This window comes from Macrobrachium nipponense, chromosome 5 (genome assembly GCF_015104395.2).
Source record: "Macrobrachium nipponense isolate FS-2020 chromosome 5, ASM1510439v2, whole genome shotgun sequence".
In the NCBI taxonomy this organism is placed as follows: Eukaryota; Metazoa; Arthropoda; class Malacostraca; order Decapoda; family Palaemonidae; genus Macrobrachium; species Macrobrachium nipponense.
This window is the reverse complement of record NC_061107.1, coordinates 74,695,687-74,712,225: the sequence shown is the minus strand read 5'-3', so window position 1 is coordinate 74,712,225 and position 16,539 is coordinate 74,695,687. Positions and strand designations below refer to the sequence as shown.

Below are 16,539 nucleotides of genomic sequence, written 5' to 3'. Positions count from 1 at the left end.
TTAATTGTGACATTTTTGGCGGGGACAGAATTTGTAATCTTTTCAGCTTTCGATCACAAGGGTTTTATCGACAACAGACGGGAATAATGTTTACAAATGGCGGTTTAACTGTCAGATGGGAACAGACAGGAATATTTGCATCCACCTCTTCTCTCACTGAGCAGCCAGCCCCGTTGTGTAGAATTTGTATGCAAGAACCGTGCCGCCGAGAAACATGTGAACTTGCACGGCAACGTACGTGCATGGGCATGCTCACGTAAACGCTTCTCCAACATTCTGTTGTGACGCCAGATACCAGCAATCAATCAGTTTCTGTTTCTCATTCGCTTGGTCTGTGCTAGTTGTTTGTGTGTGTGTGTGCTGATGGTAGAACAAATTATAATTATTGGTTTACTTTTGATCGGTTTCATTCAATTTCAGAATTTTTTTTTTTTTAGTGTATACACACATACATACATCGATATATATATAGATATATATATATATATATATATATATATATACTATGTGTGTGTGTGTGTGTGTGTGTGTGTGTGTGTGTGTGTGTGTGTGTAAAGGAATACCATATACAGTTAAATTTTTTTTGTGCCTCGACATTGCCTGAATAAAAGATAAAGAGCTTGGTATTGACTGTCTGCCTGTTGTATTTCTGTGGTATTCGCGTATATAATGAAGTCACGTGCATCTAATGGGATTTTTAAGCACATATACACATATAGGCACACACATATATATGTATGTATGTGTGTGTGTATCATTAGAAATTCTGACACCTTATGTTTAATCACTCGTTTTTCGCTTTGCATAAAGAAATAGCAACAACCATTGTTTGGGAAACCATATGCCTTCATATATTTGCCTGCCGTGTGAGGAACACGGTATTCGGAAACGTGTTGCCCGAAGTTATTTATCGCTTTATCTGTCTCCTCTCCTTTTGCTTCCCCCTCCACCCCCGCCCCCGTTTTCCTCCGCAGCAATTACCCCCGAGAAGGAGAAGCCCGAAGACTTTGATCTATATTAGGTCATCTTATTATTACGCTCGCGTTACCGCTGGCACTCGGACCAGGTCGGAGAGAGAGAGAGAGAGAGAGAGAGAGAGAGAGAGAGAGAGAGAGAGAGAGAGAGAGAGAGAGATGAACTTTTATTTGTCTTTCTCCTTGGAATTTCTGCTTCTAATCTACGATGCTTTGTCTTGCTGGTTTGACGTCACGCTGGAAAGTCCTCTGACCACCTAATGACTTTATTTGGAACACTCATTTGTATTTCTAAAACCTTAAACTTTATGTATAGAAAGAGTTATTACGTTGATATAATTTGTACATTATTAGGAATGAGTATAAATGCATCTGCATGACTTACTCCTTGGAATGATTACAAAGTTGAAACTGAATTGATGTTGTTTATTAAGAAATATTTATACACACACACGTATATATATATATATATATATATATATATATATACATATATATATATATATATATATACATATATATATATATATATATATATATACATAGATATATATATATATATATATATATATATATATATATATATATGTATAACAAGAGCCAGCAGGGAAAAATGAAAAGCAGCAGTACCTAGCGCTTTCGTGTATTCTTGATACACCTCATCAGGGTACAATATATAAAAGAATGAAAAATAGCTTCGAAGTATCAAAGGTAAACATAAAAACAAAAAAGTAAAATACAGAACAGTCAAACAGCCTAGTCAAGAAGCAAATGGTCCACAGCCTAGAATTACACTTAAAGGACAACAACAAATGGAAATGGAACTACTAAGCAGTCAATTACATAGTTACGGTGTTGTCAACAATACATTTCGTAAGCCAGTTATCTAGTTTATATTGTCCGTTGCTAATATTAAAAACACTACTTGACTTATATTTTATTATACTAGATTCTGTAATGTTTCTTTTCATATCTCTACAAAATAAAATTTCCTTTGACTTGTTCCAATTAATTGCGTGATTAAAATTATTCACATGTAAAAAGAGAGCACTCGATGTACTTCCTACACGTACACAATATTTATGTTGATTTAATCTTGATGCCAGTAGTTTGCCACATTGACCAACATATTTTTTATCACAATCTCTGCATGGAATTTCGTAAATGCAACCCGTTTGTAAATGTGGAGAGTTCCTTATTAAAATTGTTCTTACAGACTGAGTGTTACTAAAAACATTAACATTAAAAACTTTAAACATTTTTGGCAAAGAAAGAAACCTGTTCAAAAGGTAAAACAAGCAAATTACTAGGGTCAAAAGCCTGTACATGGTCCACTGCATAAAATGTTTTCTTAGTCTTTCTTAAAGCAACATCAACTAAATATTTAAAAGCAATATCATAAATCGTGGTAATCTCGTCTTCTAAAAGTTCAGGACAACAAATTCTTAAAGCTCTTAATAACATGGAAGAGAATACAGAGAGTTTAACTTTCAAATGGTGATTGGAGTAAAAGTGAATGTAAGAACATACATTTGTAGGTTTCCTAAAAACCGAAAATTTAAATATGTTACCCAGTCTATGCACACTTACATCTAAAAAATACAAAACCGAATCTTTTTCCTCCTCAAGTGTGAACTTTATAGAGGGAACTAGCGAATTTAATCTAATTAAAAATCGGTTCATATCCTCACACAAAGGCCTTACACAAAATGTCATCGACATACCTAAACCAAAGAACATTCGCAGGTAAAATATGTAGGTATGTCGATGACATATTTTGTGTATGGCCTTTGTGTGAGGATGTGAACCGATTTTTAATTAGATTAAATTCGCTAAATCCCTCTATAAAGTTCACACTTGAGGAGGAAAAAGATTCGTTAATGGCTTGGAAATAAAGTCGAAACCGGTCAGGACCTACAGCCTGTCTCTTATTTTTCACCTGTGGATATGTAAGATAAATTAATCCCGTGCTAAAGGGATTATAATCATATATATATATATATATATATATATATATATATATATATATATATATATATATATCATAGACACAACATACATATACAACCTGTATCAACCATCGAAAGACAATGATTTTGAGTAAAAAGTTATTGTTCATGTTAAATGTATAGTTTTTGGTTAATTTTAGGCCACTTGATTTTACACCCCGTTGAGCTCACTTTCTATTGTTGCGTTGATGTTCCTCTTCTTTGGACATATTCGTATTGTTTGTTTACTTTTTGGTCTTCCTCTCCTTTCATTCCTGTATTTCTGATTTATTCTGTATAATGTTATATTTCATATTATTTTAGAGTCAGATATGTAGATACATTTATTTATGTCTATTATAAATGTTGAAGACATGTACAAAGATGAGTTATTTACGTCTATTATAAATGTTGAAGAAATGTACGAAGAGGAGTTATTTATGTCTATTATATATGTTGAAGAAATGTACGAAGATGGGGTAGCTAAACTAAATTGTAGATTTTCTTGCAGGTACGCTGATCGGTCCTTTGCTCTCCCAAGACCGTAAGTATGTCTTCACGTACTTTGTAGTTTGTGCTCTGTAGATTAGAGCTTAATCTTGCAGCAGACAAATTGTCCCTTTGTCAGCGATGTGTCGAATTTGCTTTTTTTCGAGTTATATTCAACGATGGTGAATTTATCATTGCCTTCTTGTTACAGCAAAGTATCAGGTATGTCTCTCACCATTTCGGATGTTAAGGTGAGGAGGACAGCCTTTTAATACTTAGCTAAAACAGGAGGCCAGTGAGAAAATCACCCTCGATGCAAATAACTCAAAGAATTGAAAAATGCTTATTCGACACCGTAAAAAAATAAACAAGAGGACAAAATGTACGTAAATGGAAATGCAAAGAACTTTTCGAAAGGGAAGTAGAGAGGTGGCTATCATTTAAGATGTTCTTACGACCACAGTTATCTAGCTTGGTCGACTCATTTGATGATCGGCTTTTTGTAAATAAACGAAACATGTTTTTTAAGGAATAAGCCTTGGCAAGGGGAAAACATTACCCGTATGAATTATTGGTATAGACTTGGTAGTTAATAGACGTATATGGAGGAATGCATGCATAATGTTGTTTGTTGCGAGAATTGATTGAGGTACGCTGCCCATGATGAAGAGTTCATATCCGGTCGAAGTATACTATATATGAGCTTTTAAGATTTCATATTATAAGGGGACATCGTATAGTAGTAATCCTGATTATTTTGTTTGTTAACCTTATTCGAAAAGGGAGCGACCTTTTACAGTTTTATGTATGTATGTATGTATGTATGTATATATATATGTATATATATATATATATATATATATATATATATATATATATATATATATATGTATATGTATATAAAAGCGAATACCACATGAAAATGATTTGCAGAAATCCAAGTGCTTTAGTCTTTACTAAGACATTGTCAAGGAACCAATGAAATACTGTTGGAAAGAATGTTATCAGGTAAACAAAAAAAATCAAGAATACCTTGACAGTGTCTTAGTAAAAGACGAAAGCGCTTGGACTTCTGCCTATCATTTTCCTGTGGTATTCGCTTATTTAATGAAGTCACGTTCATCTACTGTGATTTTTTAAAGCATATATATATATATATATATATATATACTATATATATATATATACACTCAAAATATTAAGCCACAAATGCTCATTAATATCCAGTTCTTGTCCCTGTGACTCTAGTTCCTTACCATCGGTTGAGCACTGCAGTCCTCTCACTATTAAGTGCCTAATTCAGTGCTTGAATCAACGGACGCTAAATGGATTTTCAATGAATGTTGTTTAATCAGTATGTCAGCAATAGTATATTATTACTCTTCCGATCTTTTCACTCCTCTCTTTTTATTTTATTATTTATTTATTTATTTATATATTTATTTATTTATTTATTTTTTCGGTTCGTAATTGGCAGAAAATGGTAAAAATAAGCCTTCAATGAATCCGAACTAAAGACATTGCGAGATGAATATAGCTACAGGTTGGCGAAAGGTTGTCGAATGACCCCATGTAATTTTTTTCTTATTATATTATTTCTATCGCTCAAAGTCAGACCTGTAACACTTGGAGGGAGTATCCTTCCTTCTTTCCTCATGTGTTTGTAAATGTACTTTATGCACATGTGTTTAGCTCGAAGTGTATCCATTTGATTTTAGAGCCCAGTATTGACAACACAGCTTATGCAAGTGTCAATGTACAGTATACGCATGTGTTTAGCTCGAAGTGTAGGCTACTTTGACTTTAGAGCCCAGTATTGACAGCACGGTTTGTTCGAATGTAAATGTGCAGTATACACATGAGTTTCGTTCGAAGTGTAGCCTACCTACTTTGATGTTAAGCCCAGTATAGACAACACGAATTGTTCCACTGTGACCCAACCCCATTGTGCGCTATGTATGTGTATCATTTACTGATTCTACGCCGCTCACAGGATGGGAGGAGTGTCCAGTCAACTAGCCTCTCGCCAGGCACTATTCAATTCAATTCAGTTTACAGTCCTTGGCTTCTTTCTGAAGAAAATGCCGTTGGGCAACCTCGCAGCCAGGTCTTTTCAGGAGACCCTTTTTTTTTTTTTTTTTTTTTTTTTTTAATTAGGTTAGACATTAGGAGATGCTGATAAAAATGCAGTTAATGCTGTAGTTATTGGTCGGGTCTTAACTCTTAAGTTTCGTTTTATCATTATTGTGTATGATTTGGTCCGTAATCTTGAATGGACTCTTCCCCCATATTTGGATTCCTTGTTGAACAGTAGCTTTGTCTTGTTTTCTCTTTCTCTTAGGAAAAGGAGTTAAGTTGGGAAGTACGATCATAAATGATTGTGGTGTTGTTTTAGTCTTCATCCTATGTCAAATGTCAGGCGCTGAAAGTTACTCATAATGATAATAATTTTGCTATGTTCATATGTCTCCATATACTACTTACCATTTCAAATCTAGTAGGTTTGATTCAGTTACGCTTTAGTTATAGGACTGTTCTGGATACTGATAGCCTTTTAGCCTTTTTTATATTTAAAAACGCAAAGTATTTCAAGTCTCAAAATAAAAGTTAAATGCTATTTCTTATAAGATTTTAAGAAGCAACCAACAGCTCATAAGATGATAAAGTAATTTAAAGTAATTTCCATTTGAAGAACTGTCAGTGCCGATACCATTTTCTACGAGTGTTGGTTTTATGAATGTGACTTATACGTTTTTCTACAGCTCACTACAGCGGTAAGGTTTAGATATTCATTCTATTTAGGAAATTATAAGAATATAAGATTATCCACTGTCCCTGACGCACGAACGACGAGACGTTGCAGCTTGTGTAACGTGAGACTCGGCAATCGGGCCATCGTTGGATAACTATAGGAGTTAATGAAGACACTGATGTACCTGTTTGGCGAGACCTTCCCGAGGTGAGACGAGGCGACGAAAGCAATTAAGCTTCCGAGGAAGAAGAAGCAGGAGCAGAAGGAGAAGGAGAAGGAGGAGAACCTCCGACCTTGTGGAGAGTAACAGGAGACGCCTCGCCCTCACGTGACCAACAACGATAAATTATGTTCTGATGACGTCAGCACATTTATTCTTCGTTTAATTCTCCGCCCACATTTCCTCCCTCCTCCTCCTCCTCCTCCTCCTCCTCCAAATTTCATCTCTTCTTGTTTTGTTTCTCGTTCTGACGTGTCTCATTTTTCCTATTTATTATTATTGTTTCTTTTCCAACTCCTCCTGTCGACTTCTCCTTGGCTTATTTACGTCTCGTATGATTTTCGAACCATTGTTGTCCATTTATACATCTTTTTCTTGCTTTCTTTATCATTCACCTCTTTTTCCCACTAAAATGCAAGTTAATCCATTGTACCCATAACCATTAAAAGTAACGTTTACATAAAAAAAAAAAACTGTTGGGAGAGCAAGTTTGCGCCCTGTGGTCGTTACGAAACCCTCCAGAAACTTGGAAAAAGACGCTGTTTTCTGCATTCTTTCATAGAGAGCCTCTTGACTTCGCGGACTGGACGGTGAAGAAGTTTGAACGTGAAGTTCATTGCCCGCAGACTGTTGGTGTTGAAAATTCGCATCTGCTGCTTCTAGGATTTATAACATGATAAATCATTTCACATGGATCTCATTTTTCATTTACAGTCGACGCTCTGACAACTGGTTAAATGATATATTTCACGGGCTATAAAAAAAATAATTATGTTACTCCAGCACCATCCTCTCTCTCTCTCTCTCTTTCTCTCTCTCGTTGTACCCGACGATTACTTGGAAGCATAAATGTTATCTGACACTCGGAAAATCACTTGTCATCTTGTTATGTCGCTCTATAATCTAAAGCACGCAGTGTTGCTAAAAAAAGAAAGAAAAAAAAAAAAACTCCCGTGTCATTTTATAATATCACTGGGGTTATGAATTCTACATCATTCCTTGACGCTGGAAAATTAGAGCAGTGGCATGAAATATCTTCTATTTAGCAAATGAGATGTCGTTGGCTGAGAATTGATCTCCCCTTGGCGTTCCCTTATTAAAGAAAGATCTGATGGAACATCTGATGAAACACGAGAGGCTTATTTATAGATTGATATGGAGAGACAAAGGTTGCGTGTGTATATGTGTGAGTATGCAAGAGAGAGAGAGAGAGAGAGAGAGAGAGAGAGATTGACGAGGGGAAAGTATGATGGTAAGTACAAATTACCATTGCAGGGGACTGATACAATCTGGCGTAATGACCTGAACCATTTACTCCCTTTTATATTTTTTTGTGATTGCCCAGAGGCGCACTACGCCTCTCTCTCTCTCTCTCTCTCTCTCTCTCTCTCTCTCTCTCTCTCTCTCTCTCTCTCTCTCTCTGTTTAATATAATACACGTACTAGAAGAGAAAGTAAAGAAAAATCAGGAGGCCTACTGCTGTATGTTTTATTTGTACATTCTGGAAAAAATTAAATGGAGAAGTTGTGTGACACCAATATATATATTATATATATATATATCATATATATATATATTTATATATATATATATATATATAGATAGCTAGATAGATAGAGAGATAGATAGATAGATAGATAGATAGATAGATAGATAGATAGATAGATAGATCAGTTCAGTTCAGTTCAGTTCAGTTCAGTTTAGTTCATCTTTACTTAGTTAAACTTTATTTCATATCTCACATACATATTTTAGATACAAATTTAGAAGGAAACACATAAAAGCCACGAAAGGCAATGAAAACTATGAAATAATACATAACATAACTACAAATAAACCAAGTACTCGCATGATAAAATTCCATCATCTGCTTCTCATTAATTTGAACAAAACAAAATCTTGCCAAAATAGCATCTTCATTATTATACAATAACGAATTTATATCATAGAATATGACTCTGTGGGTCCCAATGCTTGGCTTTATGCCAAAATCACACATTCCATTCCCATACCATAGAATGTTTTTTAAATTTCGTTCACTCCTAAGAAAACTGAGGATATGTGAAAAAGCATAAAAGATTGGTAGATAGATAGATAGATAGATTGTGAGAAGAAATTTGTGTCGTAAACTCCTGTATATGTATGTACTTAGAGAAAGACAAGGAGACAAGTCGTTGAAGTATTTATAAGTAAATGGCTTAATAAAATTAAAGGCAGTGGCAAAACAGTAGAACCTTTCAAACTGGGTGAATTTCATGACTAAAATCTAGGAAAGAGTGCTTTTACGTGACTGGGAATTTCATCAGTAGCTCCGATCCCAGAAATGCTATGTTGATTTTCACTTTGGTCAACTTTTCCCACCCAAAGAGAAGGTAATTGAATAAAGAATTACAATCCTCAAGTAATTTATACGTTTTAAGTCCCTCTTTCATCACATGTTGTCTTAGATCAGCGCCATCGGTTATGATGAATTTTCTTTAAAAAATATTTTATGACATTTGTCTTTTAGTAGAGGACATTGTTTATAACCCGATCTGACATGGGTCTTTTAGGACAGGACATTGTAACCTGATCTGACATCGTCTTTTAGGAGAGGACTTTGCTTAACCCGATTCTAACATTGATCATTTAGGAGAGGACCTTGCTTTATCCGGTTCTGACATTAGTCTTTTAGGAGAGGATATTGTTTGTAACCCGATCTGACATTGGTCTTTTGGATATTGTAACCTGATCTGACATTTGTCTTTTAGGTGAGGACTTTATTTGAACCTGTTCTCACATTGGTCTTTTAGGAGATTACCTTGTTTTAACCTGATCTGACGTTGGTCTTTTAAGAGAGGACTTTGTTTGTCCGGCATCAGGCTGCAGATCGAAATGTGGGTAATTTTGTCCGTGACTTTATGCAAATTTGGTTCAGATGTTGACTGGATCCTATACCAAGTTTGGGTCATTTGCTGCTGGGCCTTGATCCTTATTTGAGGTAAAGCACTGGACTGTGATCCGATTTTGGTCATTTGGAGTTGGATCCTAATATTTTTTTTATCTAAAATGAGATATTTTTACAGACATTTGAAAATTTTACCTGTGGACCCTAATTTACATATCAAAGTTCGTAAAAGCGTTTCTTGTTACTGTAACTTGAATCTTACATAAATATCCGTAAAAACAAAAAAACAAAACTAAAATCATGCCAAACATTTTGTAACTGTAACTTAAATCTTACATAAATATTCGTAAAAAAAAAAAAAAAAAAAAATCATGCCAGACATTTTTATTGATGACGAATGAATAGACAAAATGAATGCCTATTATCTCTCTCTCTCTCTCTCTCTCTCTCTCTCTCTCTCTCTCTCTCTCTCTCTCTCTCTCTCTTTTGTCCACATTGACAATATTTCAGCAAGAATGTTCAGCCTATATCCGTCCTATCCGTTCTCATCGTCATGTGCCTTATTTCCTCTTTATCATCCTCCTCATCCCCATTATCATCAGCCTGGCATCCGTCACCCCACTTATCACTGCCATCATCATGAACTTGAAACATTAGTGAAGGCGAATATAAGTTATCATCATCAGCCACAGTCTTGTCTTTGAGATCTTCAGGCTCTGTAGGACCTTCTCAGGGAATCCCAACCTCCTGCTAAATCACAGAGTTCCGTTATTGGTCCCCTGCTGTCGAGGATTCGGTAGAACATGGGTCTAATCTCAGTGAACACCATTTATCTTTATTTTTCATGTATTTATTTTTATTCTTTTTAGGTCGCCTTCCTTCTCTCACTGTCTCTCGTTTCTTCGCTGAGTATATTGACATAAATTGGAGCAGTTTATGAGATAGGAAAGTTTCATCTTATTGGTTTTTATCTCTCTCTCTCTCTCTCTCTCTCTCTCTCTCTCTCTCTCTAGTCATACGAACAGTAAGCATAATGTTTTGTTAAATGGAAAGTTATTCAATGATAATCTTGTTTCTGTCAGCTCGTTTAGCTGTCCTTTCTTCGTAACTTATATCGATATTCATCGTAAAATGATCTTTTTGTAAGAAAAGTTCTTTGTGAATACTGTTTATTATGGGGCAGCTTTTTCGGCAAATCGGATCCACATAATGCACCGCACGTACAATTGTTTACGAATAACCGAAAGAATGTTGTTAGAAAGTGTTTTTTTTTTTTTTTTTTTTTTTTAATCTATCACATTGTTTCTCGTGTTGGCTCTCACTGCTTCGGGCGCTTTGGAACTGAATGGCCAAGCAAAGAGAAAATAAGAAACAGTGGTTTTGAAATTTCCCAACTCTTCCTCGTTAATTCTTGTTTTCGCTCATTCATATTTGCTAATGACACAGCTTAGAAATTAACTTGTTGATAGTGTCATATCTAATTAGTAATCACATTAGTAAGCTATTGGTAGTAGAAGCCAAGATGTATATGGCAACTTTTCTTTACAAAATATGGCAATTTGGTCTTTACAAAATATGGCTACTTTTCTTTACTATATATATAATATATATATATATATATATATCTATATATAATATATATATATATATATATATATATATTTATATATATATTTTTTTTTTCCTTACAAAATATGGCAACTTTTTCTTTAAAAATATGGCAACTTTTTCTTTACAAAATTTGGCAAAATTTTCTTTAAAAAATATGGCAACTTGTTCTTTACAAAATATGGCAAATTTTTCTTTACAAAATATGGCAACTTTTTCTTTATAAAATTTGACAACTTTTTCTTTAAACAACATGACAAGTTGTTCTCTACAAAACATGGCAACTTTTTCTTTAGAAAATAGGGCAACTTTTCTTGAAAAAATATGGCAAGTTGTTCTTTACAAAATATGGCAACTTGTTCTTTATAAAATATGGCAACTTTTTCTTTACAAAATATGAGAAAACTTTCTTTACAAAATCCTCTTCCCTATCGGAGCGTTGGACCATTTTTGTTGCAGAATATCCCAATACGTTAATATAAGTTTCGTTTTCACCATTTCATAAACCATAAAATTTACATCTGTGAATGATCTTATGATGCTGAGTAATTCCGAAAATGTACGGCAGAAAAATCAGCATCCATTTCTTGTGTTCGAGAGATTAAAGCAATGGAACATCAGGTTTTGTTTATTTATTATTATTATTATTTTTTTTTTTTGAAAAACGAAATTAACATTTTTTTTATTATGTACTTTATTCATTTTTCCCTTGTACGATTCTTCCAGAGACGTGAGAGAGAGAGAGAGAGAGAGAGAGAGAGAGAGAGAGAGGAACGACAATGCTGCCGTAATTATTATTGGCTGAACATGACTTTGCGCCTCTTTTACCAGATTCCCTCTCCCCCCTAAGGTACTACTAACGCCTCCCTACTGAACCCCCCTCCCCCTCCCCTACTCGCCTCCTGGACCCTCATCAGGAGTTACCTGGCAGAAAGGAAGCCGCCTTTGATGGTGTCACTTTGGGAAGCGGATGACTCCTCTCCCTACCTTTCTCCCTCTCTCCCCCCCCCCCCCCCCCCCCTCAATACCATGTCTCTTCCTGCCTCTCTTTTTGGGACCTTTGGGTCCGTGGGGGACTGTGGAATCCCCGTAACCCATCCTCCGTACCCATCCCTTCCCCCTACCCTACTTTGAACTGCCATTTCTTCCCAATCCCCTACCCATCCTTTTACTCCTGCCACTACCCTGAACTTCTATTGCTTCCACCTCCCTCTACATCCCCTCCCCTTCCCCCACCCCCTGTCTCCCCTATGCTTCCTCCGTGGGATTATCTCTCCGACACAATGGTTTGGGAAGAGCGGCCGTCCTCTGCCTGCTGCCTTCAGTAGGACGCTGAGAGATAGACACCTTTTTTTAAAAAGTTTATATCATTTTTAAAATTTGGATTGTAATCAGTGAGAGAGGATTTTTATTATTTATCTTAACCGTCATCTTTCTATAATACAGCCACTCTCACTCTCTTTCGTTCCGGGACAATAACTCTTGATAGCAGTAATGTAGTTTTTAAATATATAATAATTACCTTTTTATCCGTCACTTTCCTATATTTCTTGTTGTGCAGATTATATCGATTTGAACCGTTAGCGAAGTAAAGGATCCAGGTAGTTGTTATATGGGACGGTTAACTTTATATCTTCGCTTTTACTTTATCGCTTTTACTTCTTTTAATAATAATAAGGTCTCCCGAACCGTTTTCCCGTTTATTATGACCACGACTTTAACGTGTAGCAAAACCTCGGTTTCTGGTCTGTGCAAGTAAAGAAGAATGAGAGCCTGTAGTGCGGTGAGCGCCATCTATTGACTGCGCGGCTAAGTGTGGCTCCAAACATTCCTGTTTACCTCGTCCCTGCGCTGTTGGTCTCGCGAGTTAATCCCGGAAAGAATGTGATTTAACATCCGCCGTGATCATTATCTGGAGAGAGAAACTTATTTGTTATGCTCATTAGAATTCAAGTCTGTAGCACCTGCCATCTTATTGAATTCAGACTCCCGTTAAGGGAGCAGGGAATTAGAGAAGAGGAGAGAAGGAAAGATGGTTAATTGGTAAACATGCTCGCATATTATGTGCTGTGTGTGTGTGTGTGTGTGTGTGTGAGAGAGAGAGAGAGAGAGAGAGAGAGAGAGAGAGAGAGAGAGGTATTGTTTATTTCCTGGAGTGTGATATTTTTGTCATCTGCTGAGTAGTTTGTTTACGGCGGGCTCTCTCTCTCTCTCTCTGCCTGAAACATTCCTTCATCTATCCATCCTGCTGACCCGTGACACTAATCTAAATCAATCGTGTCCGCCATAATGGTTCCCTATCATCGGATCCCTCTCCTCCTCCTCCTCATCCTCCTCCTCCTCCTCTCAGTCTCCACGTCCAATTTAGCCTCGGAGTGTCTGGCCTTTGGTAAAAGGAGGGGCCGAGTGACACGAGGATGATGGCTTTTGGGCGCGAACGGGAGGCAGGAGGAAAAAGAAAACAAGAAAAAGAAGTAGAAGAAAAAAGTTCTTTGAGTAGGCTACCGACGTCTCATTAAAGCAGTTCCATTGTGGTCCTTCAGTCCATACTGATCCGTGACTGACTTGAGTTGTTTGTCCACTCGCCTCTGATTGGTTCAGCCGGTGGACAAGCTAACAGCTTATTGGCTCTCATCAGAATCCAATCATCGCCCGGGCCTTTTTTTTTTTTTTTTTTTTTTTTTTTTATCCCCGCTGGGGCATCGTCAGATCCCATCAACCACTTTTTCTTACACTCCCCTCACCCCCCTTTTTTATGTTTTTATTCGTACAGAAGAGATTAATGAAACATGAGTATTCGCATGGCCATCCGCTTAAAATTTTTCCTCGCACGAAGTATTTGGCCTTTTGAACAAGATGAAGATCATGACGGTAGCGTTTTTCATTTTTTATCGCCAAAGCAAGACACTTTCATTCAAAACACGGCGGCGAATATAAAAAGAAAATTATACTCTTAAGAATTGAAAATGCATAGGAAAAATGACGGTTATTCGCTAAGACGTTGAAGTTATCCTTTAAAAAAAAAAAGGAAAAAAAAAAAAAAAACAACAGCTATTCCCACTTTTGGAAATGAAAATGATCACAGAAAATGCGAGAAGATTCACTCGCCCCGAGGAAAATGTGCGTTTGAACTATATAAATTTTAAGGTCGTGGTGGTGACATCGACATGTTTTGGAAACGCTGTCCGAGGTCATAATAAACGGGAAACGGGTTTGGAAAACCTTTGCGATGGCAGGGACAGTTGCTACAGGCAAGGCACTCCAAGGTGCGACTCTCAAAAGTAGTTTACTTTATATAGAGACGACGTAAGGAGCTTCATTTCAGACCCCTCTTAACATGTGTGCGTATAACTATACAATTATACATAATATGTATATTTTGGGAGTAGACCCTCTCTCAAACATGTCTTTTTGAAAAGGAATGCTGCTTCAGCCCATTGATTTTACATAGAGTCTTCTCTATTTTCCTTTTATATATATATTATATATGTATATATATATAGATATGTATATATATTATATATATATATATTATATATATATATATATTATATATATATATATATTTTTATATATATATATATATATAATGTACGTATGAATGATTATCACATCACCGTGATTCGTATAAATTATTCGAGCTACAAATGTCCTTTATCATCTAATTCGCTCTACCTCGGAACTGATATATTTTCATATATGTAAACCGAAGGGGAATTTTTTAGTTAATAATAATTTCGTCCTCTATGTACGTAGAAAAAAGAGCGTATGCAATCCACTTGCGCACACACACTTGAAAGTGTGTAATTCATTTGTCTTGTATATAAATGTGGTGTCATGAATACAGACTACACTGGCAGTGTGATCCGCTGTATTTGAATAAATATCAGACATTTAAGGAAAAAAGCTTTGTTGGACATCAGGAGCCTCTAAATGCTAATGCTTCTGGACTCGGCGATGCTATTTTTGTCTGGCTTCCAGTCAGCGTATAATGTTTTAACGTTCGAGTATAAGCTGAGAAAATATTCTCTGGGTATAGTAGAAACTTGGCACGAGAATCGGTTCAACGGCTTCTGGGGCCACCCTTAGGATTGTGACCTCTGTATCGCCAGAATATGAAAATACAGGGATGACGAAATGTACTCACACTCTCTTATTTCTCCGTAGGGGGGTTAGTGCTGTCAGTGCAGCTCATGCGGGGCACTGTAGGTACTGCTTAAGGTTCTTTGCAGCGTCTCTAAGGCCCCCAGCTGCAACCCCTTTCATTTCTTTTACGGTACCTCTGTTCATATTCTCTTTCTTCCATCTTACTATCCACCCTCTCCCAACAATTGCTTTAAGTGACAACTGCTTGGAGGTCTTCCTGTTACATCTTTCAAACCTTTCGACTATCAATTTCCGTCTCAACGCCGAATGACCTCATAGGTCCCAGTGTTTAGCCTTGGCCAAAATTCTATATTGCATTCTATTCCTACAAACTAAATTTTATCTTAGAAAATTAAAGTTTCCTTTCCAGACTCTATGAACGCATTCTTTTCTTAAAAGTAGGCAAAAATAAAAGCTGATGAATTTGAATAATGATATTTAATTCTCTGAGTCATTAATGATTTATGTGATATTTGACATTTTATCTTCCCGTATTTCCGCCTTGTTAAATGTGTTAAATTTCGTAACGGGTTCGAATGTTGGAATGTGCAGCCATGCGTTCATTCTCTTGTGTTTCGTCTGCGCCAGATACTTATCGGAATTATTGGTGTGTAAGCGATGGAGAATTAATGCAGATCCTCTTGATATTTAGTAAGTTTCTGTTTACAGAGTGGTAGCTTGGTAAATTTGCAATAGGAAAACGCAAGGTCGTAAATATTTCCAGAATGGATTAAATATCTCTCTCTCTCTCCTGAACTTTTGCATTGTCATTGCTAACAAGAAATACGCTTTTTTCAGAAGGTTTTCATTTATTTCTATTTAATTTAAAATTTTTAGAATAAAATTCTCGCAACTCACCAGATCATACTTTTGGTCAATAAGAAGCAGGAATTTGTTGTGTGTGCTAGACGACTTTTTAATACTAATCCTCGCAAAATTATTTAAAAGTATATGTAATCTCGTCTCATTGCGATAAATGTGAGCTACTGATTGGCTCTTGATAAGCCAATCACACGGCTGGAAATTCTCAGTCTCTCGAGAGGGTTCACATAGGCAGGATGTATATATGTTCCACTTCTCCTGAGGGATACTTTTGAAAGACGTATCCCTCAGGGGAGGTGGAACAACATAGATCCTACCCCATGTTAACTCTCTCGAGAGTTTCCAGCCCTATGATTGGCTTATCAACAGCCAATCAGGAGCGTCGTAAGGGACTGGCCTCGACATCAAATGCACGGTTGAAGTGAATCTACTATAGCTAATGTGACCCCGCAAGCTCTAGCTAAGCGACCAGGTAGATTGTGGGCTGAAGCAGATAAGGGCTTATCTTTGATTTGAGGCTTGGGGAGGTCACTTGTGCACGGCGCAAACAGATACGAATATTTGCGGAGCCATTGTTTGATAAAAGAAATTCCACGTTGACATTCTTTTCCTGCCTTTTGTTTGGGAAGATGGATGAAGCAGCCGGTTGGTTG

At 36.4% G+C, this 16,539-nt stretch overlaps 1 protein-coding gene across 5 annotated transcripts in view; it reads left to right on the top strand.

Moving 5' to 3' along the window:
- Positions 1-16,539, top strand: part of LOC135215410 (unconventional myosin-IXb-like) — a 433,647-nt gene that overhangs the window by 342,502 nt on the left and 74,606 nt on the right. For 2 of the 5 annotated variants that reach the window (XM_064250014.1, XM_064250016.1), the window contains one exon: positions 3,462-3,506. The exons of 2 other annotated variants lie outside the window; for them this stretch is intronic. In XM_064250014.1, coding sequence (XP_064106084.1) covers positions 3,462-3,506 — 45 coding nt within the window. The remainder of the gene's footprint in view (positions 1-3,461; positions 3,507-16,539) is intronic. One more of the 5 variants, XM_064250017.1, reaches the window with a different exon arrangement.